At 52.6% G+C, this 24,812-nt stretch overlaps 1 protein-coding gene across 2 annotated transcripts in view; it reads left to right on the top strand.

Annotated features, from left to right (window-relative positions):
- FA2H (fatty acid 2-hydroxylase) overlaps window positions 1–24,152 on the top strand; it is a 63,850-nt gene extending 39,698 nt beyond the window's left edge. Inside the window, exons 3-7 of one of the 2 annotated variants that reach the window (XM_003917174.3) lie at window positions 9,833–9,975; window positions 10,907–11,013; window positions 17,930–18,102; window positions 20,431–20,683; window positions 22,826–24,152. In XM_003917174.3, coding sequence (XP_003917223.2) covers window positions 9,833–9,975; window positions 10,907–11,013; window positions 17,930–18,102; window positions 20,431–20,683; window positions 22,826–22,905 — 756 coding nt within the window. In that variant the 3' untranslated portion in view covers window positions 22,906–24,152. The remainder of the gene's footprint in view (window positions 1–9,832; window positions 9,976–10,906; window positions 11,014–17,929; window positions 18,103–20,430; window positions 20,684–22,825) is intronic. The other variant, XM_009196852.3, reaches the window with a different exon arrangement.
- Window positions 24,153–24,812: the final 660 nt, after the last annotated feature.

Below are 24,812 nucleotides of genomic sequence, written 5' to 3' on the forward strand. Positions count from 1 at the left end.
GATAGCAGCCCCTCCCCTCCACAAGGTACTGGAACCTTCCCATCCTGACAGCTGACCATGAATAAGACCCCAAGACCCGTGAGTAGGAGAGGGGGTGGCGGGGCGGGGGGGGGGAAGCTGAGCAGATACCAGTGGTGTCTCCCAAGCCAGCCACATCCTCTTCCCCATCCTTCCTCAGGCTAAGCCAGATGCTGGCATAACCAGCTTCCTTCCAGCCTCTGGGGCTGGCCAATGGGTCTGATCACCCTCTTCCCTCAAGGGACAGATAGACCCATCCAGCAGGCGTGTCAGTCGTCAGCTCCCCAAACTCCCTGTCCCTGCCCCTTGCCCAGCATAACACACACCACCCTGACACCAGGGTCCCCAGGGCCTGGCAAGGCTATTGATATTGGCCATAGTGTTTTACCTGTTTAGGACCCCCAGATCAGTCACAGGGGGACCAGGCTCGGCACTGTGGGCACTGGCCTGGCTCTCTTCCAGGCACCCTGCCTGCCTAGTCGCCTTGGGCCCCCTTGGGCCTCCTTTCTCTCTATAATCCCTCCCTGCCAGAGTAGGGGTCTGGAGGGCCCCACATCCAAAGGGCCATCCCAAGACTGTCATTACAGGGCTTAGGGTCCCTGAGTCTCCTCTCTGCCTGCCTCCTTGCCCAGAGCTCCTGGCCCCTCTTCAGAGGAGCTCAGTGGTGCTCAAAAAATACCCCAAGGCAGAAAGCAGGCAGGTGGGCTGGGCACTGCCTTCTGCTTCTGTGGTCTTAGAGGACACCCTAGGAGGGCATAGACAGGGCAGGCTGGGCGGCAAGAGATGCCACGTGGTGTTCCAGTATGATGGAGAAAGCTCTTCCCTCTATCTTTTTAATTTTTTTAGAGACAAGGTCTTACTCTGTCACCCAGGCTGGAGTACAGTGGCAAGATTGTAGCTCACTGCAGCCTCAACCTCCCAGGCTCAAGCCATCCTCCCAGGCTCAAGCCATCCTCCCACCTCAACTTCCTAAGTAGCTGGGGCTACAGGTGCATACCACCATGCCTGGCTAATTTTCTTAAATTTTTTTGTAGAGATAGGGTCTCGCTATGTTGCCCAGGCTGGTCTCAAACTCGCAGACTCAGTGATCCTCCCACCTTGGCCTCCCAAGGTGCTGGGATTGCAACCCTGCATCTTATTATTGAGTGGCATTATCTGGAGGATCTGGTGGAAGGTACTAAGAGAGATCAGAAAGTGTGCTGCAAGGGAAGACCACCCTACCTGGTTTTGGGGCGGGGCCCCGGGCAGGCCCCCTTCACTCATCTTCAGCCCTAAGGGCAGGGTCGTGCCTGCTTTCTGCCAGCGCTCAAGCTGTCTTTCCTTTCTGCCTGTGGCTCTGGCATTTTTGCTCCCTATCCACTCTCCACTGCCTGATTCCTCGTGGGATGAGCCTGAGGCCACCTCCCTGTCCTCACATCCCCTGGGTGACGGGAGGGTCATAGGGCTCAGGGGGAGGAGGCAGGTGATCCGGAACCTCAAGTCCACCTCTGTGGACTCGAGCTTGTCCCAGTTAGACCACACAGGACGGGCCTGCAGTCACTCCGGCAACGCCACCAAGAGCCCCACCTTGCTGCCCCCACTGAGCGCCGCTGGGCTTCCTCACAGCCTCTGTGCCGAGGAAGTCACAGCCGTGGGTCCCGATCTGGCTGCCAGGAGGCCTCCTGGCCGAGCCTGGGCTGTGAGTGGGGCACTCGCGTCCAGGCCCTGCCACAGCACGTGCAGCCGAACATCTGACCCTGTCTTCTCATCTGTCAAGGGAGGTCATCATCGGCCCCAACTCCCAGAATTAAGGCTCATGAAGGATAGGGATGTGAGGCCTGAGCCCCGGCTGACCGGCAACCGAGCTGCAGAAAACTGGCCCCCCCTCCCCTCCCGCGGCCCCGGCTGTCTGGAAGCACGTCCTCCACCTCTCTGCTCAGAAAGCTGCCCTCCGCGATGTGCCCTGAGTTTGGGTGGACATTTCTTCAAACAATTGCCTTAGCTTATCGCTGTGGGAGTGGGCCGTGTTGCTGACCCTGAGCAGCTACCCCACCCGCTGCCTACTCCCACTCACCACCTTTGCCACCTTGGGGAGAAGCAGATTCTGGGCACACCGTTCCCCAAGAAAGCGTCCTATGCCACCTGGCCCCGTGCTGCCCGGAGGAGGGGTCCTGGGGAGGGAGAGGAGGAAAACGGGGAAGGCCCCCTCCTACCCGGGCACATCGCCCTTCCGCCCACCCTCTGGGCAGCAGGCTGCCCTTTCCCCCTGCCCATGCTGCTGCGGGCCGCATTCCTGGCATAGCCTGGGAGATGCCGTCCCCTTCTCTCTAAGGCGGGAACAGAGCAGGCTGGGGGGTGGGGCATGGACCGCACGCAGTTGGCACAAGGTGCTTTGGCCAAATCCACTCCCCACTGCATCGCTTCCTGGGCCCCAGCCCATTGGTCGGGTCTTTGAATCACCAAAAAATCCCTCCACCCCAATGAGCTGCTCATTCCAGAGCAGTTTCGGGCATAACTGTGCTGTTGCCCATGCAGGCCAGTTTCCTCTGGGCGGCCCCGAGTGCTGGACATGCCTCTCTGGCGTCCAGTTCCACTGCTGTAAAAGGGGACTTGTTACTGTAGGGGGAGCCATGGGAGCCCCCAGATGCCTGGGAAGTGGAGGCGTCATCAGTGGCGTGATCTCCCCTTCTCCCCACCCCAGCTACGAACACAGCCTGTAAACCTGTGCCCATGCCTTCCCTCTGTCCCCCAAGCCTTGGGAAGAAAGGAGTAAATGGAGCGAGGACTGGGAACGAGCTGGAAGGAAGAGACCCACTGATGTGGCAGGAGTAGGAGGGGTCTTCGGTCAGGTAGAAAGGGTGGGCAGAAGGGCGTGGTGCCCAGGCAGGAGGGGGCTTCCCTGCTTTCCTCCGGGATCCCCCTCCCCAGAACCCCTCCTCCCAGGCAGCACAGGGCCAGGTGGCACAGGATGCTTTCCTGGGGAATGGTGTGCCCAGAATCTGCTTCTCCCCAAGGTGGCGAATGCGGTGAGTGGGGGCAGGTGGGAGGCGGGATAGTTGCTCAGTGTCAGCGGCACTGCCCACCCCCATGACGATGAGCTAAGGCAATGGTTTGGTCAGGCAGAGCAGGAAGTGAAATGTGTCTTGCATCGCTTCCCATCTCATTGGATCGCAAGCTGTCATCTTCTGTTGTCCTCCCTTCTCAAAACCAGGTCCCGCCAGCTGCCGTGTTGAAAACAACCAGCACGTGAGAGGCCTCCAACCTCTCAGCACCCAGCTGAGCCTTTCTCCTTCAGTGCTCAGGACTGGAAGACGATTAAGAAAGGACACCCTATCAGTGCATGTACCACCTAAATCAAGGTCAAGTGCACAGGGTGCCAGTCCCAGCTCTTGGGAAACTGTATGGAGGTTGCTACAAGCTGGGGGAAGGAGGAGGGAGGCCTCCACTTCAGGCCCAACCAATCCTATCTCAAGAGTCACTTGACCTCTCAGGCCTCAATATCTGTAAATTGGGTCAGGGGTTGGCGGGCCTGAATTTCTGAGCTTCTCTGGAAGGTTCATGGGGCTTCGCCTGGAATAGCGGGACTGAGGCCCCAGTCATAGAACTACAGGTGTTGGCCTTTGATGACTGAGAGGAGTGTTCACAGAAGGGAGAGTGAGGCCTTCCTGGGATTCCTCCAGGGTGGTCCTTCGGCCCCAGAGTGAAGTGGGCACCTTCCCTGGGCACCCAGGAGGGCTTCCTTGTGGAGACACAGCATAGACTAGATACAGAGCTCGGGTGTGAGGCCCTCCACGGCCCCAGACAGGCAAGAGGCAGCTTGGGGCTGACTCTCAAGCACAAGTCCACCATGTGTGCAGGTGGCGGTGCTTGTGTCTACCCAGGGAGTAACTGAAATCAAGTCAATCAAATGACAGACCCCTGTGCTGGGGCTGTTCCCACACCTGTAAACGCATCTTCCACGGTCTAGCTCCGGTTTCCACACCAGCTCTGTGCTTTTGTTCTGTTTCCTGTACATCCAGGTGTGAGATCTAGGCTGAAGTCCCTGCTTATAGCTTACCTAGACATTTCTTTTTGTGGTTCAACTGAATTCAACGTATGAATCCTATGCCATTTTCGGCTGGGCACAGTGGCTCACACCTGTAATCCCAGCACTTTGGGAGGCCGAGGCAAGATCACCTGAAGCCAGGAGTTCAAGACCAAACTAGCCAACATGGTGAAACCCCATCTCTACTAAAAATACAAAAAAAAATTAGCCAGGTGTGGTGGTACACACCTGTAGTCCCAGCTACTCAGGAGACTGAGGCAGGAGAATCACTTCAACCGGGGAAGCAGAGGTTGCAGTGAGCCGAGATCATGCCACTCCACTCCAGCCTGGGTGACAGGGTGAGACTCGATCTCAAAAAAAAAAAAGAAAAGAAAAAAGAAAGGAAAAGAATCCTATGCCATTTTCTACTTGCTTCACAAAATAAAGACAAAATGGATCAATAGATTAAAATTTGCCCAAACCACTGCTAGACTGAGAGAGGGACCCCCTGGCCACATCCCTGTACTATAGCTGGAAAAGATCATAGTTCAAGATGGCTCCGTCTGTGTAAAGTGCACACTGAATCACAGGATAGCAGGCTCTGTCATGTGTAGCATGCAAAAGTGGGACATAGAAAAACCAGGGGCGCTGGCCAGGCACAGTGGCTCATGCTTATAAGCCCAGCATTTTGGGAGGCTGAGGCAGGAGGATCAATTGAGTCCTTGAGCCCAGGAATTCGAGACCAGCCTACGCAACATAGTGATACTTCGTCTCTAAAAAAAAAAAAAAATTAGCTGGGCATGGTGGTGTGAGCGTGTAGTCCCAGCTACTCGGGAAGCTGAGGTGGGAGGATCGCTTGAGCTTAGGAAGTTGATGCTGCAGTGAGCGATAGCCATGCCACCACACTCTCACTTGGGTAACAGAGCAAGCTCCTGTCTCAGAAAAGGAGCGGACCAGGGGATTCATTTGAGAGGGATGACCGTAAGTTACAGATGTATATTATTCTCTTTAGAGCAACAACTGCAAGGAAAATACCGAAAGCATAACTGAAAGGTCAATAGAGGAGATAGTATGGCATATTGTAAAATATTTCATTCAAACAAGACAAAGGAAGAACAGAGGAGACAAATAGAAAATAGCAGCCAGGTATGGGGGTGCCCACCTGTAATCCTAGCTACTCGGAAGGCTGAGGTGGGAGGCATATTTGATCTCCAGAGGTCAAGGCTGTAGTGAGCCAAGATCGTGCCACTGCACTCCAGCCTGGGTGACAGAGCAAGCCCTGTCTCAAAAAAAAAAAAAAAAAAAAAAGAAGGAAAGAATGAGAAAAGAAAACCAGAGTAGAGCTACGCCAACATTAAATGTAAATAGATTTAGTGCTTCAATTAAAAGGCAGAGATGGCCAGGTGTGGTGGCTCATGCCTGTAATACCAGCGCTTTGGGAGGCTGAGGCAGGTAGGATCACCTGAGGTCAGGGGTTCAAGGCTATCCTGGCCAACACGGTGAAATCCCATCTCTACTAAAAATACAAAAAAAAGAAAAGAAAAAAGAAATAGCCAGACATGGTGGCAGGTGCCTGTAATCCCAGCTACTCAGAGGCTGAGGCAGGGAGAATTGCTTAAACCCAGGAGGGAGAGGTTGCAGTGAGCCGAGATGGCACCATTGCCATCTTGGCCTAAGCAAAAATAGTGAAACTCCTTCTCAAAAAAAAAAAAAAAAAAAAAAAAATGGCAGAGATTGTCTGACTAGATTAAAGAAGAAGATCCAACTATATTCTGTCTGCAAGAGATGCACCTTAAATGTAAAGGCATACACAAGTTGAAAGGAAAAGTATGGGAAAACATGGATCCTGTGCACACCAAGCTTCAGGAAACGAACGTGATTCTATTACTAACCAAGCAGACTTCAGGACAAGGAGCATTTCCAGGGACCAAGATGGCTCTCTCCCAGTGGTAAAGGGGCCAACTCATCAAGGAGACATAAGTGGGCAACCTTGGGCAGATTACTCAGCCTCAGTTTCCCCATCTGCAAAATGACAATAGTTAGAATACCCACCTAGTTAGGGGTATGGCGAGGATCAAGTGACTGAACCTGTGTCAGGTGTTTAGAACCATGCTTGACACATAAGCAGGGCTCCATGGGGATTAGCTCTGAGTGCTACTGCAGCTGGGACAAAGCCTCGCATTCTCGCCGTGACCCTGGCCCAACTTCTTCTAAGGTGGGGCTCTGCAGACTGCCGCAAGATAAGGTGTACACACAGGCCACCAGCTGGTTCCTCCAGTTCTTTTTCCTGGTAGTGGTGGTAGTGGTTGTGGTGGTGTGGGGGGTGTGTGTGTGTGTTTAGAGACCTAGGGCAGAGGACTGGAGGAATGAGACAGCACACTTCCAGTGATCCCACTTGCTGCTAGACTCAAGGGCTGAGGTCAAGGAGACTGGGGTCAGGAAGGGAGCAGCGACTAGGTGCAGTTTAGATGATTGCTTGATTTAGTTAGTGCCAGGGCGGGATGGCTCCAGGCTGACTTGGATTGTCTTCCAGCCTGAGAAGCAGGAAGTGAACCTCCCAACCCCCACCCCTGCCACAGGAAGGCAGCCAGTACCTGGGACCTGCCAAGTTCACATGGCAGAAGCCACAGCTTTCTTTGGGCCTTTCATCCTGGTCACAGGCACAGAGAGAAACCCAGTGGCCTTGCCTGCTTGCTCCCGGGCCCCCCACACCCCTGCTGTGATGGCAAGACTAGCTCCACCTCCAGGGGAGCTGGGGGCCCGTGAGGGCCGGTTCCTGGAAGACCCCCTAGGGCTGCAGGCTTTGGTGGAGAGGCCTGTACAAGGATGAGATTGCAGCCAGGGTGAGGGGAAGGCGGGTTTCTGGAATCACTGATGGCTGTTTCATCCAGGCTTGCAAGCTCTTCCACGTGCAGCCCTTGCTCCTCTCCCTTCCTCTCCCTGCCTATGGTTCCCCCACTTCCTACCTGCAGTCACTGCCTGACTCTCCGAGCCGAAGATTGGCTGGGCATCCACCGCGGCACCCTCATCCTCAGTCCGATTGTGGGTGGCGGATTGGGGCCCACCAGCATCACAGATGAGGGCACTGAGGGGCCCCGAGAGGAAAAGATGCATGTCCAGGATCTCACAACTGGCCAAAGGCACAGCCAGGCTTTAATGGAGTTCCCCTCACTCCAGGTCCACTGTTCTTTACTGGATTCAGTCCAGATTAACCTAGCACTGGCTTGTCAGAAATCCCCAACGGCTTCCCGTTGCCTGGAGCTGAAACCTGCAAAGTTTTCTGAGCTTGCGTCCCTATGAGTAACACTTTCTGCACACACTCTCCATTATGTGTCCATTTAAATTATTTCTAAAGTATTTGTATGTGTTAACGTACTCTCATATTCTGTGTGTTAGAAAACATTCAAATGCCGTGTAAAGGTGAGATAAAGCCTGTGTAGTGACACACACTCTAAGCTACCCAAGAGGCTGAGGCAGGAGGATCGCTTGAGCCCAGGAGTTCAAGTCCAGCCTGAGCAACATAGCAAGACTCACCTCTTAATAAAACAAAAAAGAGGCCAGGCATGGTGGCTCACATCTGTAATCCCAGCACTTTGGGAGGCCAAGGCGGTCGGATCACGAGGGTCAGGAGATCGAGACTATCTTGGCCAACATGGTGAAACCCCGTCTCTACTAAAATACAAAAAATTAGCTGGGTAAGGTGGCATGTGCCTGTAATGCTAGCTACTGGGGAGGCTGAGGCAGGGGAATCACTTGAACCCGGGAGGCAGAGGTTGCAGTGAGCTGAGATCACGCCACTGCACTCCAGTCTGGCGACAGAGTAAGACTCCGTCTCAAAAAAAAAAAAAAGATCAAGACTATCCTGGCCAACATGATGAAACCCCCGTCTCTACTAAAAATACAAAAATCAGTTAGGCGTGCTGGCACATGCCTGTAGTCCCAGCTGCTCGGGAGGCTGAGGCAGGAGAATCACTTGAACGCGGGAGGCGGAGGTTGAAGTGAGCTGAGATTATGCCACTGCACTCCAGCCTGGCGACAGAGCCAGACTCTGTCTTAAAAAAAAAGAAAAGAAAAGAAAAGAAAGAAAGAAAAAGAAAAAAGAGATAAATATATTACAAACACAAATAAATAGAAATAATAGAAATAGAAATAGGGTGGTTAATATTTTCTTCCTGCCTCTGGGGATTAACCTGTGAGTACCAATGGGGTAGGTGTACATCCTTGCCTTGGAGACAACAGGCCTGGAGAATAAGCAACTCCTGGGTGTGGTACAGGGTGTTCCATCCTCTGAGCCTTCAGCAGCTTTCCTCCTGCTGCCCACAGAGCACTGTTAAGGTGCCAGAAAGGCCACAACCATATTCAACTTTACATCTGTGCCCACACTCCCCGCCATCCCTTCTTCTCTCCCCCTTGTCAAATCCTCCATGTTGGTGAACTCCACCCCAAACCCCAGGTCCTCTGCAAAGCCGTCCTCGCCTACCCTGACCCGGGCATTTGTGCCAGCCATTCTGCCTCTGGATCTCAGCCTGCTTTGTGTCTCCACTAAACTATCCTTACTTGGCATGCCACATCTCACTGAGCACTTAATGCAGGTACCGTATTTTTTTATTTTTGTAGAGATGGAGTCTCAAAATATTGCCCAGGCTGGTCTCGAACTACTGGCCTCAAGCAGTTATCCTGGCTCAGCCTCCCAAAATGCAGAGTTTACAGGCATGAGCTACTGCCACCAACAATTACTTCCATTTTATAGCTGGGGAAACTGAGGCTCAAGGAGGTTAAGTGATTTTCCTAAAGTCACACAGTAAATGGCAAATGGATGTGTACTCAGGCCTGACTTCAGAGTCTAAGCACTAAGCTGCATGAAACAAGGTTGGCCTCTTTCATTCCTGTTGATTCTTCCCAGCACCTAGCATTTAAATATATATAAAATATTAAATAAATTGCTGAATAAATGATTGAATGAATTAATTACCCAGGCCAATACCAAGAAGAAAGCCTGGGAAAAGAGCTCACTTCATTCCTGATACAAAATGTGTTGCCTCGGCCGGGCGCGGTGGCTCAAGCCTGTAATCCCAGCACTTTGGGAGGCCGAGACGGGCGGATCACGAGGTCAGGAGATCGAGACCATCCTGGCTAACAAGGTGAAACCCCGTCTCTACTAAAAAATACAAAAAACTAGCCGGGCGAAGTGGCGGGCGCCTGTGGTCCCAGCTACTCGGGAGGCTGAGGCAGGAGAATGGCGTGAACCCGGGAGGCGGAGCTTGCAGTGAGCTGAGATCCGGCCACCGCACTCCAGCCTGGGCGACAGAGCCAGACTCAGTCTCAAAAAAAAAACAAAAAAAAACAAAAAAAAACAAAATGTGTTGCCTCCTGTACCTCAAGAGTCCTGAGCAAGACTTTAAACTTCAGATGTGGCTGAATCTGGATGCTCAGATATCATCACTGGGATTCTGTCTCTCTAGCTCTTGGTTTGGCCATCTTCTGTTCTGGTGGTGTCTTCAGGCAGGCTCTGCTAGTAAATCCAGGCTCATGCCCTGCCGATTTAGCACATCCAACAGAAAGAGGGAGTGTCTGATGCCTCATCACACCAGCTTAGGTCGCAAACCTTTACTGGATCCTATTGCTGTGGCTGGGGACTGGGATGAGCAACTTGGTCAGTTCTTGATCACTGAAGCAGGAGGGTGGGTGGTCCCACACAGATCACATGAGCTGAGGTAGGAGCAGGGGATTGGGATGCTGTAACAAGGAAATTAGAGAATGAATATGGGAAGATGTGAATATCAAATGTCCACTTGGCTTCATCTCTTGCAGGACCTGGTGGACTGGCAAAAGCCTCTCCTGTGGCAGGTGGGCCACTTGGGAGAGAAGTACGATGAGTGGGTTCACCAGCCGGTGACCAGGCCCATCCGCCTCTTCCACTCAGACCTCATTGAGGGCCTCTCTAAGACTGTCTGGTGAGCTCTTCCCTGAGCCTGTGGCAGGCTTCCCCTCTCTTCTGACGGTGCCAATCAGATATGGAAAGGGAAGGGGCAATTGGGTCCCTCCCCAGAGCCCAGGTCTATGCTGTAAAGCTCTCAGGGAGGGAGGAACACACGATGGGAATAATTCATCCCTATGCATCGTTTTGCCCACTGGGTGGGTCACAACCCAACATGTAGCCAGAAACTACGTTGAATGCCACCCCTGGTCTATTCCAGGCTCTTATGAGGAGTTTCTTGCCCCCAGTGCACAGGGAAACAATTTTGCCTGCAATTAGCTCCTCTGCCACAAGAAGTCAGCATCTGTCTATTTGCATAGAGTCAGTAGCGCTGGGGACACAGTTCTCTTCTGCCAATAATTCATCTCAGAGACAGGAGGCAGATGGACTCACAGCCTCTCTCCTCTTTTCTCTTCCCCACTCCCTGTACCAGTGTCCCTTTGACCCCAGGTCTCCATAGGCATTCTGCATATGCTTTGGTGTCATCTTGTCCCCCCTCCAGTTGAGTTATGTTTCTCTAAGAAAGCTGGACCCTGCCAGGCATAATGTCTCACGCCTGTTATCCCATCACTTTGGGAGGCCAAGGCAGGTGGATCACCTGAGGTCTGGAGTTCGAGACCAGCCTGACAACATGGTGAAACCCCATCTCTACTAAAAATACAAAATTAGCTGGGTGTGGTGGCGCATTCCTGTAATCCCAGCTACTTGGGAAGCTGAGGCAGGAGAATCACTTGAACCCAGGAGGCAGAGGTTGCAGTGAGCCAAGATCACGCCATTGCACTCCAGCCTGGGCAACAAGAGCGAAACTCCATCTCAAAAAAAAAAAAAAAAAAAAGAAAAGAAAAGAAAGCTGGACCCTGTCAAGCTCCTGTATGTGTATCTCTCTCACCCTGACGGCCTTCCTACAGGTACAGTGTCCCCATCATCTGGGTGCCCCTGGTGCTGTACCTCAGCTGGTCCTACTACCGAACCTTTGCCCAGGGGAACGTCCGACTCTTCACGTCATTTACAACAGGTAATGCCAGGTTCTTTCCTGACTTGCCCTGAGGATCCTAGAGGAAGGAGACCTCAGTGCTTTCCCTGGCCCAGAGTTTCTGAGAGCATAGAACCCCAAACCACATCACAGACATTTTTTGGTGAAGCCTCTCTGTAGAAATAGTCTTCCAAAGAAGAATTTTGTCAGACTCCCATCTACCCCCACAAATGGATACAAAACCCAACAACACATCAGCAAAAAGTAAATGGAATCATCAGGTGGCATAGAAATAAAGAGGGAGACAGAGAGTGCTTCTCATTGAGTGTCACACCAAAAAATGCATGATCTGGGATTCTTTGCTAAGAAACTAAATGAAATCACTTCGTCAGGTGACACAGCTGAGAGCTAGACTCAGACTGGCCTGTGAACCGAGCACAGATTAGCAGAGAACCTGGGAGAGAAAGATCTGAGAGTGTCCTAGAGTGTGTCCAAGGCAAAGGTTCAGGCAGCGGACCCCCAGACTGGGAGTAACAGCGCACTAACCTCTATGGGACACTTGCCATGTGCAGGGCCATGTGCTCTCCCAGGACTGCCTCATTTACCCCTCCCAGCAGCCCCATAAGAAGGGTCCTGTCATTATCCCTTTTTAGAGCTGAGGAAATGGAGCCTCAGATATATCAAGGGAGTAGTTGAAGGTCATGTGGCTAGGATGTGGATACCAGGTGCGCCCCAGCTTCTAGCTGGGTCTTTCAGGATGACTGTGGGTTTAGGTATGGCCGCTGGGACAGCCAGCCCGGCAAGCACCTTGCCTACCTTGGGCCTCCAAGGACATGCCACCTGCCCTGTGGTCTGTCTGTCCTGGCTATGAGCTTCCTGAGCTGCCCTCACTCTGCCAGGGGCACCTCTTTTCCCCGCAGTCCGCAAGTCAAGTGCCTGAATGGTTGAGATGAGAGGGGCCGCGGTCACGGCACCAGGAGCTTCTTTTATCCACCTGAGTCAAGGCTGAGCAAGTTGCAGAAAGTTCCCCCAGATCCAGCCCAGAGCTGCCCCTGGTCACCGAGGGTTACTGCAGGCATCTCTCGAGCCATGGTTGTCCTGTTCTGCCCACGCTGAATAGCTCAGGCACAGCACAGGGCTTGTTGCTCAGAAGTCCTGCTCGCTGAATCACCCACTGTCTGCCCGACACTCCCCTAACAATCACAAACAGTGGCAGGGCCGCCAGGGCTGGCAGCCGGAGGGGGAAGGGGACACTGAAGCTTTGGCCCAGGTCCCTCTGCCGGATTCCTCCAGAGATGCCACTCAGTACCAGCTCCGGCCGGATGGGCAGACAGGGGTGATGCTGGGGTGAGGGGGCGGGCAGAGGCTTGACCTATAGGAGAGGACTTTCCTGTGTGGCAAGGAGGATGATTTGAGGGCTCTGTCAGCCACACGGCCTCGGCAGAGAGCTAAAATGTGCCTGTCTTATAAAGGTCCAGTGTAGAGGGTTAGTAAGCCTGTGACCACGATGCCAGGGATGGGGGCATGAGAGATATGTCTCCACGTGCCTCCTTCAGCCCCCAGCTTGTCATGCAAGGCACAAGCCGCAGGCAGAGAAAATAAGAGCTCACAAAGCAAGGCAAGGAGAGGCTCGGCGGGGTCCCAGTGCAGCTGCTGGACAAAGGACACACTGGAATCAATACAGAAGAGTCAGGGTGCCAAGAAGCAGTGGAAGCTGAACGAAGACACCAGTTCAAGGCTGACATTCCTAGATGCGCACATGAAAATGCTTTCAAAAGCCGAGGGGACAGGGGAGAGGGGGCAGCGCCGCATACTCAGGATGGCTCCTGAGCAGCTTCTGAGAGCATGTTAGAGCGAGCAGCATCCCAGAGAGGAGGGGCAGGCAGGCCTCTGGTGGGGTGGTGTGCAGGGCCCGACAGAGGCCAGGACCTGAGTCTGTGCCAGAGAGTGCTCCCGTGTGTCCAGTCCTTTCCTTACCAATAAGAGAGCTAAGGCCGGGCACAGTAGCTCACGCCTATAATCCCAGCACTTTGGGAGACCTAGGCGGGTGGATCACCTGAGGTCAGGAGTTTGAAACAAGCCTGGCCAACATGGTGAAACCCAGTCTCTACTAAAAATACAAAAATTAGCTGGGCATGGTGGCGCATGCCTGTAGTCCCAGCTACTCAGGAGGCTGAGGCAGGAGAATCGTTTGAACCCGGGAGGCAGAGGTTGCAGTGAACCAAGATCATGCCCCTGCATCCCAGCCTGGCTGACAGAGTGAGATTCTGTCTCAAAAAAAAAAAAAAAAAGGAAAAGAAAATATAATGTTAATGTTATTATATAATACAACATATATACTCATCATATAATCAGATATTCTGTTACCTCCATCCTAACTACAACATGGGTAGGGTGTTTCCCTGAGAAAACTGTAACACCTGGGTGGTGCCGAGCCAGGATTTGAAGCCAGGTCTGCAAATTGAATGCCTGTGCTCTCTGCACTTCACCGAAGTGACCTGAAGGACCCCAGAGGTATCAGAGCTTCCCTGGAAGCAGGGTGTCTCACCAAGCAGCCCAGCCCAGCTAAGACTCAGTGGGAGAGGGCTCACTTGAACCTGACTCCTTTGGTAATGTGTGGATGTCAGTAACCCCAGCCCCCCAGAAGGGAAACCCAAGAGGAGGTGGGCGGGAAGAAGGAGGAAGATGGTTGGCCTCATTTGGGAGGTGTTCAAGGTGGGGGTATGGACAACCACATGGGGCTGTCCAGTAGGGAGTGGCCACCCAGGGTGGAGTTGGTGTAGAGCTCGGTGGAGTTGGTATAGAGATTTGGTCGTCAGCACGTGGGAGAGGAAGGGATTGAGCTGAGAGGCAGAGGGTCCAGGCTTGGACCCTGGGGACAGAGGCAGAGTTTCCAAGATGGAGCCTGAGCAGGAGGATCCAGAGAAGAGGAGAAAAGCCAAGTGTGGCAGCAGGCAGAAGGTGGAGCTATGGATTCCGACCTTACTGCTCCCAGATCTTTTGAGAATTTGAGAAACTGTGGACACACTACAGAGGAAACATGCCCATAGATGTACAGTTTGATATATCAGCAAGTTCACAGACACCCTGTAATCCAACTTAGGACCCTTAGATATTCATAAGCCTTAGGTTAAATGCCTAGGCAGTTGCAGATTGAAGAAGAGAGTAGTGTTAATGTCTTATGCCACAGCTGGGTTAGAGGCGGACTGAAAAAATTGCTTAGATTTGGCAAGAAAGACATCATGAATAGCCTTTGAAGTTCTGGTGGTTTGGGGCAGAAGACAGATTTTTTTTTTTTTTTGAGATGGAGTTTCACTCTTATTGCCCATGCTGGAGTGCAATGGCACAATCTTGGCTCACCACAACCTCTGCCTCCTGGGAAGCTGAGATTACAGGCATGCGCCACCATGCCCAGCTAATTTTTGTATTTTTAGGGATGGGGTTTCACCGTGTTTGTCAGGCTGGTCTCGAACTCCCAGCCTCAGCTGATCCGCCCACCTCGGCCTCCCAAAGTGCTGCAATTACAGGCATGAGCCACTGCATCTGGCCCAGAAGACAGATTTTTAAGGACTTGACAAGTCGATGGGAAGTGGCAAAGTGGAGCCATGAGTCCAAACTACCCTTTTTTTCTTTTTTCTTTTTGAGACATGGTCTTGCTCTGTCATCCAGGCTGGAGTGCAGTGGTGCAATCACAGCTCACTGCAGGCTTGAACTACTGGGCTCAAGTGATCCCCCTGCCTCAGCCTTCTCAGTAGCTGGGACTACAGGCATGAGCCACCACTCGCAGCTAATTTTTTTACTTTTTGTTGAGGCAGGGTCTCACTGTGTTGCCCAGGTCGTCCTCAAACTCCTGGGCTCAAACGGTCCTCCCACCTCAGCCACTTTGAGATTACAGACATGAGCCTCCATGTTCAGCCTAGCCTGGCTTTTTCAGAGCCTTGATGAAGAAGGGGCTGAGTCCATGATGGGAAAGTCTTGCCTCGCTCAGAAAGATGAGCAGAAGAGCCAGGAGAAAAGGAGAGACTGAAGGAGCCCAGAGGAGTCCCTTGGGAGGGAGGATGGGAGGAGGCGGCTGAGGGCTTTGCACTGCCGAACAAGGGGAGTCCGGTAAGTCATGGACTTTGGGCCTCCACGTCCTCACTCATGCAGGGAATGCAGGACTTCCCTTGTAAGGCTGTGGTGAGATGAAATAGAAAGTAATCCATGGAACACTCTTGAAGGGTGCCTGGCACACAGGAATCAGTGAGGACACATCTGCTGTTATTGTTGCTCTGAGCATCCAGCGCCCGCGTGCCGGTGCATGCCTCTGCCCTGAGAAACAAGGAGGATGCACCAGGGTACCGGCAGAATGTGGTGTGCTTGGAAGTTGGGGGGAGTATGTGGAGGGGATAGTTCATCCCCAACCCCAGGGCCTCTCTTCTCTGTGAAGTAGGAGGCTGGATGGAAGGAGAGGCGGTAAAGGGGAGTAGAGAATGTCCAAGGGCAGTGGGGAGGGAGCTGGACTTGAAGATGCACAGGGATCATCCATCAGGCTGGGTCTAGGGTCTTACAGAGGTCAAAGGTGCCAGACCCACAGCCGTGTGACTCTCCATGCCCAGCAGCTAGGGTATGGGTACAGAGAAAGGTTCCCACGCTGACCCAGGGGTGAGGGTTCATGGGTGCAGGTGACGGAGATGGAGTAGGGGTTAAAAGAGAATGACTAGGCCGAGTGTCGTGGCTCACGCCTGTAATCCCAGCATTCTGGGAGGCCGAGGTGGGTGGATCACTTGAGGTCAGGAGTTCGAGACCAGCCTGACCAACATGGTGAAACCCCCGTCTCTACTAAAAATACAAAAATTAGCTGGACATGGTGGTGGGTGCCTATAATCCCAGCTACCCGGGAGGCTGAGGCAGGAGAATCACTTGAACCTGGGAGGCAGAAGTTGCAGTGAGCCGAGATCGTGCCATTGCACTCCAGCCTCGGTGACAAGAGCAAAACCCTGCCTCACAAAGAAAGAAAGAGAATGGCTAGCTTTGGAAAACAGTCTGGCTGTTCCTCAAAAGGTTAAACATAGAGTTATGATACAACTCAACAGTACCACTCCTGGGCTCGTACCCAAGAGAAAGGACAACATCTGTTCACACCGAAACCTCTACACGAACGTGCATAGCAGCACTATTCACCATTGCCAAGAGCTACCAACAGCCCAGGTGTCCCTCAACTAATGGATGGACGAATACATTTTGAATATCATTCAGCCTTAAAAAGGAATGGAGTTCTAGTACATGCTACAACATGGGTGAACCTTGAATATATTTGGTAGGAGAAGCCAGTCATAAAAGAGCATACATCATATGATTCAATTGATGTGAAATGTTTAGAATAGGCAAATTCAACAAAGAGAAAGTAGACCTGTGGCTTCCTAGGGTTGGGAGGGTCTGAGAGAAAAGGAGAGTGGTTGCTAATGGGTACAGGGGTTTGGGGGGAAGTGATAAAAATGTTGTAAAATTGACTGGGGTGATGGTTTAACAACTCTGTGAATGTACTCAAAAGCACTGAATTATATATTTTATTTGGATGAATTATATGGATGTGAATTAGATTTTGATAAAGCTGTTATTTAAGAAGAGAGAAGATATGGCCAAAGCTATGGTTTGTGGAGAAAAGAAAGCTAAGAGGATGAGGATGGGCCAGGCACGGTGGCTCACGTCTGTAATCCCAGCAATTTGGGAGGCTGAAGTGGGCAGATCCCTTGAGGTCAGGAGTTCAAGACCAGCCTGGACAACATGGTGAAACCCCATCTCTACTAAAAGTATAAAAATTAGCCAGGTATGGTGGCGCACACCTGTAATCCCAGCTACTCGGGCAGCTGAGGCAGGAGAATGGCTTGAACCCGGGAGGTGGAAGTTGCAGTGAGCTCAGATCACACCACGGCACTCCAGCCTAGGCAACAGAGCAAGACTCTATCTCAAAAAAAAAAAAAGGATGAGGATGAATATGGGGAAAACAGGAACGAGAGCTGAAATCTCCATGAGGTCAAAGAATGAATGAGGTGGAGGAAAGAGCTGAAAGCGGCTAGGACTGCAGACTGTCTCCAGAGGGTGGTGGGAAACTTGTGCTTGAAGATGGTGCCCCTGTCTCCAGTCTTCTCCTCTCCACCCAGGCTGATCATCTTCAGTGTTCTCACATCTTCCTCCTGTGCTATGATTTCAGGTCTTGTCTGTTGAGATCTCAGTGCTTGTTTTTTCTTGTCCTTCCTACCCCACAGTCCCTGGTGGTTCACACTTTCCATCATTAACACCCTGAAGGCCGGGCACAGTGGCTATCTCAGCACTTTGGGAGGCCAGGGCGAGAGAATTGTTTGAGTCCAGGAGTTTGAGACCAGCCTGGGCAACATAGCAAGATCTTGTCTCTACAAAAAATATAAAAAATAAAAATAAATTAAATTAAAAATTAGCTGGGTGCGGTGGCATGCGCCCATGATCCCAGCTACTTGAGAGGCTGAGGTGGAAGGATCGCTTGAGCCTAGGAAGGGGAGGCTGCAGTAAGCTGCAGTCACTCCACTGCACTCCAGCACTCCAGTCTTCCAACCTGGGAGACAGAGAGACCTTGTCTCAAAATAATAATAACAGCGCCCTGGCTCAGGAGCGTCGTCTCCAATGTCCTTGGGGCAAGGTCACCCTTCCAGGTAAAGGCCCAGCCCCAGCCCCAGCCACTCCTCCCACAGCCTCTGTAAAGAGGACATCAGGCCTCCAACCAGTGGCCCATCACTCCTGTAAAGGACCCCCAGACCCAGACCAGAGCCCTGCAGCCTCCTTCCCATTTTGACCCAAGGGCCCCAGCAGTATGGCCTGGCCCAGTAGCTGTCCAACAGAGAGCAGCAGCTCCCAAGCTGATGGGGATGGTGAGGTGGGGATACGTGGAGCTACCAGGCTGCTGTGCACCGGTCCTCACCTCGCTCTCCCTGCCACCCTGCAGAGTACGCGCTGGCAGTGCCCAAGTCCATGTTCCCTGGGCTCTTCATGCTGGGGATATTCCTCTGGAGCCTCATCGAGTACCTCATCCACCGCTTCCTGTTCCACATGAAGCCCCCCAGCGACAGCTATTACCTCATCATGCTGCACTTCGTCATGCATGGCCAGCACCACAAGGTGAGTGGGGTGGGGTCCCAGCCCGGAACTAGCATGTGCAGCGCGAGGGGGTCCGGCAGCCGGTGGCAGCTTCAGGTGCTGCGGAGCCTCCTGGGAGTCTGGCTGTGGGTTGGGAGCAACAGGATGTTTGATGTGATTCACGGGGGCAACTGGGTTGGGCATCCGAACCTGAGCCAGGCAGGGACAGTGTGGACCCCAGGCCCTCTGCACCTTGTTTACGCATCGCCTTTAATCCTCGAAACAACTCATTCATTCGTTCATTCATTCAGCAAGTGCCCAGTGAGTGCCTCCTGTGTGCAAGACACTGTTCTAGACATCATTGAACAAAACAACAAAAAGCCTTGTTCTCCTGGAGCCTGTCCTGAAAGCAGTCCCATCGTTCTCCCTGTTCCACAGAGCAGCAGACTGAGGCCTAGGGGAACTAAGGAACTTGCCCCAGGTCACATTTGGCACAGCCAGGATGTCGTACCCCATTCTGGGGATTCCAGAGTCTGCGCTTTCAATCACCCTTCCCCTGAGGCCCTTCAAGGACTCCACGACAGTCCCAGAAGCTGGCCCTAGAAGACAGGTCTGCCCAAAGGAAGCTGCCTCCCCCGTACCCCCCACTGCCTCTCTGTCCGTGCACTGTGCTCTCCTTGGCCTGTCCCAGGCTGTTCCCCGGCTGGTCTCCACACTCTGTTCTCTGCTGGGCGTAAATCACAGAAAATGTGGCAGATATGATACTTTCAGGACACCAGTTTAGACCCTGATGTTGCTGAAACTGAACGTGGGTTTCATCTTGGTTTCCCAGCAGCAACTTAATCCGGTTCATCTCGATGAGCCAATTCAGGGTTTAATCGGCCACCTGGGAGTTCTCAGGGTGGTCGGCTGTGGTCCCCCCGGCTCTCCCCAGAGTTGATCTGCATCCTAGGGGGCTTTCCTAGGGGCCAGAATCGGGGTGGGTGCCCCTCAGGTATACTGTCAGAGGTAGCGCACCCGGGCCTGGCCTGTGTCCTCCAGCCTCCCCTGGCCTCTGCTCTCCAGAGCTCACTGCACCTCTGCTGCGTCCCTTGCCCTGTTTGTGAAGCCTTTTCAGATCCACTGCCCTGTCAGCTGTCTTTCCCACCCACAGGGGCACAAGAACCTTCTGGAGACCTGCTCAGGCTATTCTGGGGCCCCAGGGGCTGTCTCAGGCTTGCTCTCCTGAGACATTTCCACCCCAGTCTGTCCAGTCCCCTGCTGCCACACCACAAGGACCCCAGGAGATTGTGTGGCCTGTAGCCACGTGGGCTCCAATCAGGAACGTGTTCTCAGATCCCCAAACCTATCCATCTAAGGATCCTGATCCAGCTGTGACCTGGAGCTGGCCCATGCCAGCTCACAAGAGCACCTGTGCACATCCTTTCCTGTTTCCGTTCCAGTGATGCCACCTGGGCGCTCGAAAGCACCAGGGCAGGAGTTTTTACACCGCAGGAATTAGCAAACGCTACCAATCAGGGCTCTCCCCGGCTCCTTTTATTTCCCCCTCCCTCGTTCCCCAGCTCTCTCCCTTCCTCCTTTTCCTGAGAGCTGGTTTTTCAGCACACCACTGGTCCTGTTGTTCTGGGTCTGAAGGGAGGGAGGCCCACACCAGCATCTCACTGTCGCTGTCACCTGCTTTCTCTCTCTCTCCTCCAGCCCAGAGAGGCTGCAGGATTCTCTTCTCAGAATCCTGACCAAGCCATAGCTAAGATCTCACCTCTACGCCAGGCCCTTGGCTTCTGAAGCTCAAGGGCCATGGTAAAGCAGTGTTCGCTGGTTCACTGTGGCGACACCCCCTTGGAACAAAAAAGGCCTCCTGTTTGGACATGGGGGTGGGGAGGACACCTCTAGTGACACTTCAGGGTCATCCCACCACAGGGGCTGCATTAACCTCAGCCGCCCTCAGTGCCTTGCTCACCCAGACAACATCAGGCCTCAGTCTAGGTGCCTTCTCCAGAATGCCCCTCTAGCCAGGGGCATGGCATTTAGGGATGGGATATCTGTCTAGCACCTGACAAATTCCAGAGTCACAGTGGCCTCTAGAGCATGAGATGGGTGCTGAGCTGCCAGCACACCCTGCCCATCCTGCCCATCCCATGTTCCTCTGCAATCTGCCAGGTACCTTCCTGGCTCGCAAATGGGGAGTAAGACGATCTCTCTAGGTCTTCCAGACATGGCCCGCCCTCCCCAAAGCCACCAAAAGTGCCAAGCCTATGCAGTGGAATGTCTGGGCCGCTCTGTCCCTGTCCTCTGCAGGGAGCGGCCCGAGCTTGGCCAGCTGCCAAGGCCCCTGGCTGCCTCCTGACGCCCAAGCCTCTCCATCTGCAGGCACCTTTCGACGGCTCCCGCCTGGTCTTCCCCCCTGTGCCAGCCTCCCTGGTGATCGGCGTCTTCTACTTGTGCCTGCAGCTCATCCTGCCCGAGGCGGTGGGGGGCACTGTGTTTGCGGGGGGCCTTCTGGGCTATGTCCTCTACGACATGACCCATTACTACCTGCACTTTGGCTCGCCGCACAGGGGCTCCTACCTGTACAACCTGAAGGCCCACCACGTCAAGCACCATTTTGCACATCAGAAGTCAGGTGAGGACGGGCCTGGGTTTCCCAGTTCCCTATGTGTGTTCATTGATTTATTTGCCAACTACCACTGAGCTCCTGGGGACGGCGAGGCACCGTTCCATGTACTGGGCATATACAGAGGGTTCCCTCTACCCTCTTCCCTGGTGCAGACAGCTGTGCAGAGACAGGCAAGGATATCAATAAATGGCAAAGATTTCGAACTGAGATAAATGCCATAAAGAAAATAAAGGGGCCGGGCGCGGTGTTTCACACCTGTAATCCCAGCCAAGGGGATTGGGAGGCTGAGGCAGGTGGATCACTTGAGGTCAGGAGTTTGGGACCAGCCTGGCCAACATGGTGAAACCTGTCTCCACTAAAAATACGAAAATTAGTAGGGTGTGGTGGTGCCCACCTGTAATCTCAGCTACTTGGGAGGCTGAGGCGTGAGAATAGCTTGAATCCAGGAGGCAGAGGCTACAGTGAGCTAAGATTGCACCACTGCACTCCAGGCTGGGTGACAGAGCAAGGCTCTGTCTTAAAAAAAAAAAAAGAAGAAGAAGAAGAAAATAAATCAAGGTGATGGAATATCACATAGGTAGTGGGAGGGGTCCAGCGATTTCCATTGAAATATTATGTGGGCCACATAAGTGATTTTAAATTTTCTACTGGCCACACTAAGACGTGAAAATAAACAGATGAAAAGAATTTTAATAACATTTACTTAACCCAATATAAGCAAATTATTATTTCAACATGTAATCAACATTAAAAAATCATCAATGGCTGGGCGCAGTGGCTCAGGCCTATAATCCCAGCACTATGGGAGGCTGAGGCAGGGGATTGCTTGAAGCCAGGAGTTCCAGACCAGTCTGGGAAACACAGCAAGACCTTGTCTCTACATAAACAATTTTTAATTATCCGGGTGTGGTGATGTGCACCTGTAATCTCAGCTACCTAGAAGGCTGAGGCAAGAGGATCATTTGAGCCCAGGAGTTTGAGGCAGTAATGAGCTATGATGATGCCACCGCACCCCAGCCTGGGTGACAGAGCGAGACCCTTTTTGTAAAGTCTCTTTCTTAAAAAAAAGTCATTAGCAACTCTTATACTATGTCTTTGAAATCTAAGGTGTATTTTGCACTTACAGCACATCTCAATTCAGATGCTAAAGTTTCACTGGAAATACTAGATCCGTATCAATTCAGATACTAAAGTTTCACTGGAAATACTAGATCCGTATCTAGATTTTATAAATTTGCAAACAGTAGTTCACATAGGTAAGTTGCTCCAAACATGCTTAAAAATTGTCCAGTAACACACTTTAGGAGGCCGAGGTGGGCGGATCACCTGAGGTCAGGAGTTCAGGACCAGCCTGGCCAACATGGTGAAACCCCCTCTCTACTAAAAATACAAAAAATTAGCTGCATGTGGTGGTGCGCACCTGTAATCCCAGCTACTCAGGAGGCTGAGGCAGGAGAATCTCTTGGATCCAGGAGGCGGAGGTTGCAGTGAGCCGAGATCATGCCACTGCACTCCAGCCTGGGCAACAGGAGCGAAACTCCGTCTCAAAAATAAATAAATAAAAATAAATAAAAATTTAAAAATTCCAGTAACTGAATCAAGCATCAGTTTTTACATTGACATGTTAATTCATCAGAATTAAATGAAGTTAGAAATTCAGTTTCTCTGGAGCTCTAGCCACATTTCTAGTGCTCAGTAGCCACGTGTGGCTAGGGGCTAGTTGGACAGCAGAGAGATTAAATGGTCCAGGTGTCATTGCAGAGGTGCCATTAGAGCTGAGACCCTAATGAAGAGAAACCAGCATCTGGCATCCCAGGAGTGACTGGTGCAAAGCCCTGAGGCAGGAATGAACTTGGTCCAAAAGGAAGGGGAAGAAGATGGAGGTGGGGGGTGGGTGGGGGCCAGGTAACCTAGAAACGCAGGCCAGATAAGGAATTGGGGTTTATTCCAGCTTCATGCTGGAGACAATAAAAAACACAGGTTCCCCGCCCTTGACTTCTGCCAGGATGACCTTGGGGGTTGGGAAGGCCAAGGGGACAGATATTGACATTGTCTCCACCTATTATCCCTACCCTGGCACCCTTCCCAAGCCAGTGCACGCCTGCTCCTTCAATGCCTCATCGTCTCCCCTGTTGTCTCCCTCTCTAGGATTTGGCATCAGCACTAAATTGTGGGATTACTGTTTCCACACCCTCATTCCAGAGAAACCCCACCTGAAGACGAAGTGACAACTCCCACCCGCTCTGTCCTGCCCTCAGCCCGGCCCTGGCCCCTTCCCAACCCCCACCCGCCATCCAGACCCCACTAAGAAGGTTGACTTGGCCAGGCAGGATGGGCTCTGTCCGGCCCTGCAGCCTAGTGGAAGGTGCCGAGGGGGCCCTGAGGCAGGACCACCCTCCTGACCCCTAGCAGGAGGGTCACATCCACTTGGTGGCCAGGTGGCCCTTGGTGACCCTCTTCTTCCTGGAGCGTCCCTGCCTAGAGCTCAGCCCACAGGACTGCTTCAGGACCTGGCCAGAGGTAGCAGCCTCAAGGGGAAATGAAGAAAACTGACTCCTCGTGGCCACCTGTGTCACCCTTGTGCCTTAGCGTCATGGACTGCCTAGGAGCTGCCTGCATGGCACAGCTCTGTGTTCATAGTCAGGAGTGGGTCTGTGGGACCTGTGGGCCCTGTCCTCCCTGCTGTCCTTTCTGGGGAGGCTTTGGTGGCTCTGAGGTGGACAAAGAGCTCTCACAAGACGAGACAGCATGATGCCTCCCACAGTCCACCCCAGACCCTGGGGCAGCCCCTCTGGCCCTGCCAGCTACCTGTGCCGTTGGGCCCAGGGTGGCTGGCAGGAGTCCCAGCCGCTTTCTTTAGGACCTGGCAGCTTCTCTAGCCGTCCCTCCCCTGCCTCCAGAATCACAGCCCTTCTCCCCAAGGGAGGCTGAGGAGCCTTCTCCACTGGTGGCAGCCCCACCCCGACCCCAGCCATTCTTGGCCTCCACCCTGCACAGGTGGGCTCGGCCCCCCACTCGGGCCTCCCCAGAAGTAGCCTCCCCTCAGTGCCTCACCTCCCCCTGCCTCCCAGCCTCCGCAGATGAGGTTCCCGCCCCTTCCTCCTCATAACCAAAACCCTCGCTGCTCCCAGGACGGTCTTATTTATAAACCAGACACGTGTTCTTAGTCTGGTCCCAGACCAAGGAGCTGGTCAGACGGCCCTTTCTAATCCTACGTGTTGAGTTTATGTAAAAAACATGGTTTCCTCCTGTTTTTGGTTCCTTTCTCACCCACAAACCATTACTACTTGAAACCTAAAAAAAAAAAACTCGCCGAGTGTAAAGGCTAAAAAGAAGCAGTTTGACAAACCTTGTGATTTGTACTGTTTACTGCAGAGCTATTTAAAGATTTTGGAATAAATATACAAAACTACAGTTGTGAAATAAAAAATTGTATATTTTGAAAAATAAAACACTGAAAAGAAACCAACAAAAATGAGTTGTTCATCAGACTCCCTCGTGGTTGGGAAGGGGCAGTGGTGTGGGGAGGGGTGGAGGGGCGGGGGTCGGTCCCCAGGGAGGGAGATTTTAGCCCTGACCAGGGTGGGTAGAATTGCTGGGGCATGGTGATAATTGAAAGCTGACCAACTCTCAGCTGGGCGCGATGGCACCTGACTGTAATCCCAACACTTTGGGAGGCCAAGTAGGGAGGATCGTTTGAGGCCAGGTGTTCAAGACAGACCTGCCCAACATAGCAAAACTCCATATCTAACAAGAAAAGAAAACAAGACAAAATAAAAACAAAAGAAAGAAGCTGACTACTCTTATTCTCTCACTCAGCTTTATTCTGTTTCTAAATTCTCTGCAGACAGCATCTCCTCTTATTGCTTGCACCTGGGATGCATTGTGCCACAAACCACTTTGATCCACTGCTGGGGAGGGATCTCTTCTGAAGTTTAACCCCAACTGAGCTTCTAGTTGACTTTCCTAAAACAGGGAGAAAGGCTCCAGCAACAAATCCCCATAGTGGGAACTAGAACCTCAGGCAGCTCAGTCTCCGTGAAACTGTTGCTTGTCTTTTTCTGCTGCCCTATCAGAACCACCTAGGAAGCTGTCAAAGTGCAGCTCCAAGGCCTTGCACTCAGGGTCTAGTTCA

This window comes from Papio anubis, chromosome 18 (genome assembly GCF_008728515.1).
Source record: "Papio anubis isolate 15944 chromosome 18, Panubis1.0, whole genome shotgun sequence".
Lineage (NCBI taxonomy): Eukaryota > Metazoa > Chordata > Mammalia > Primates > Cercopithecidae > Papio > Papio anubis.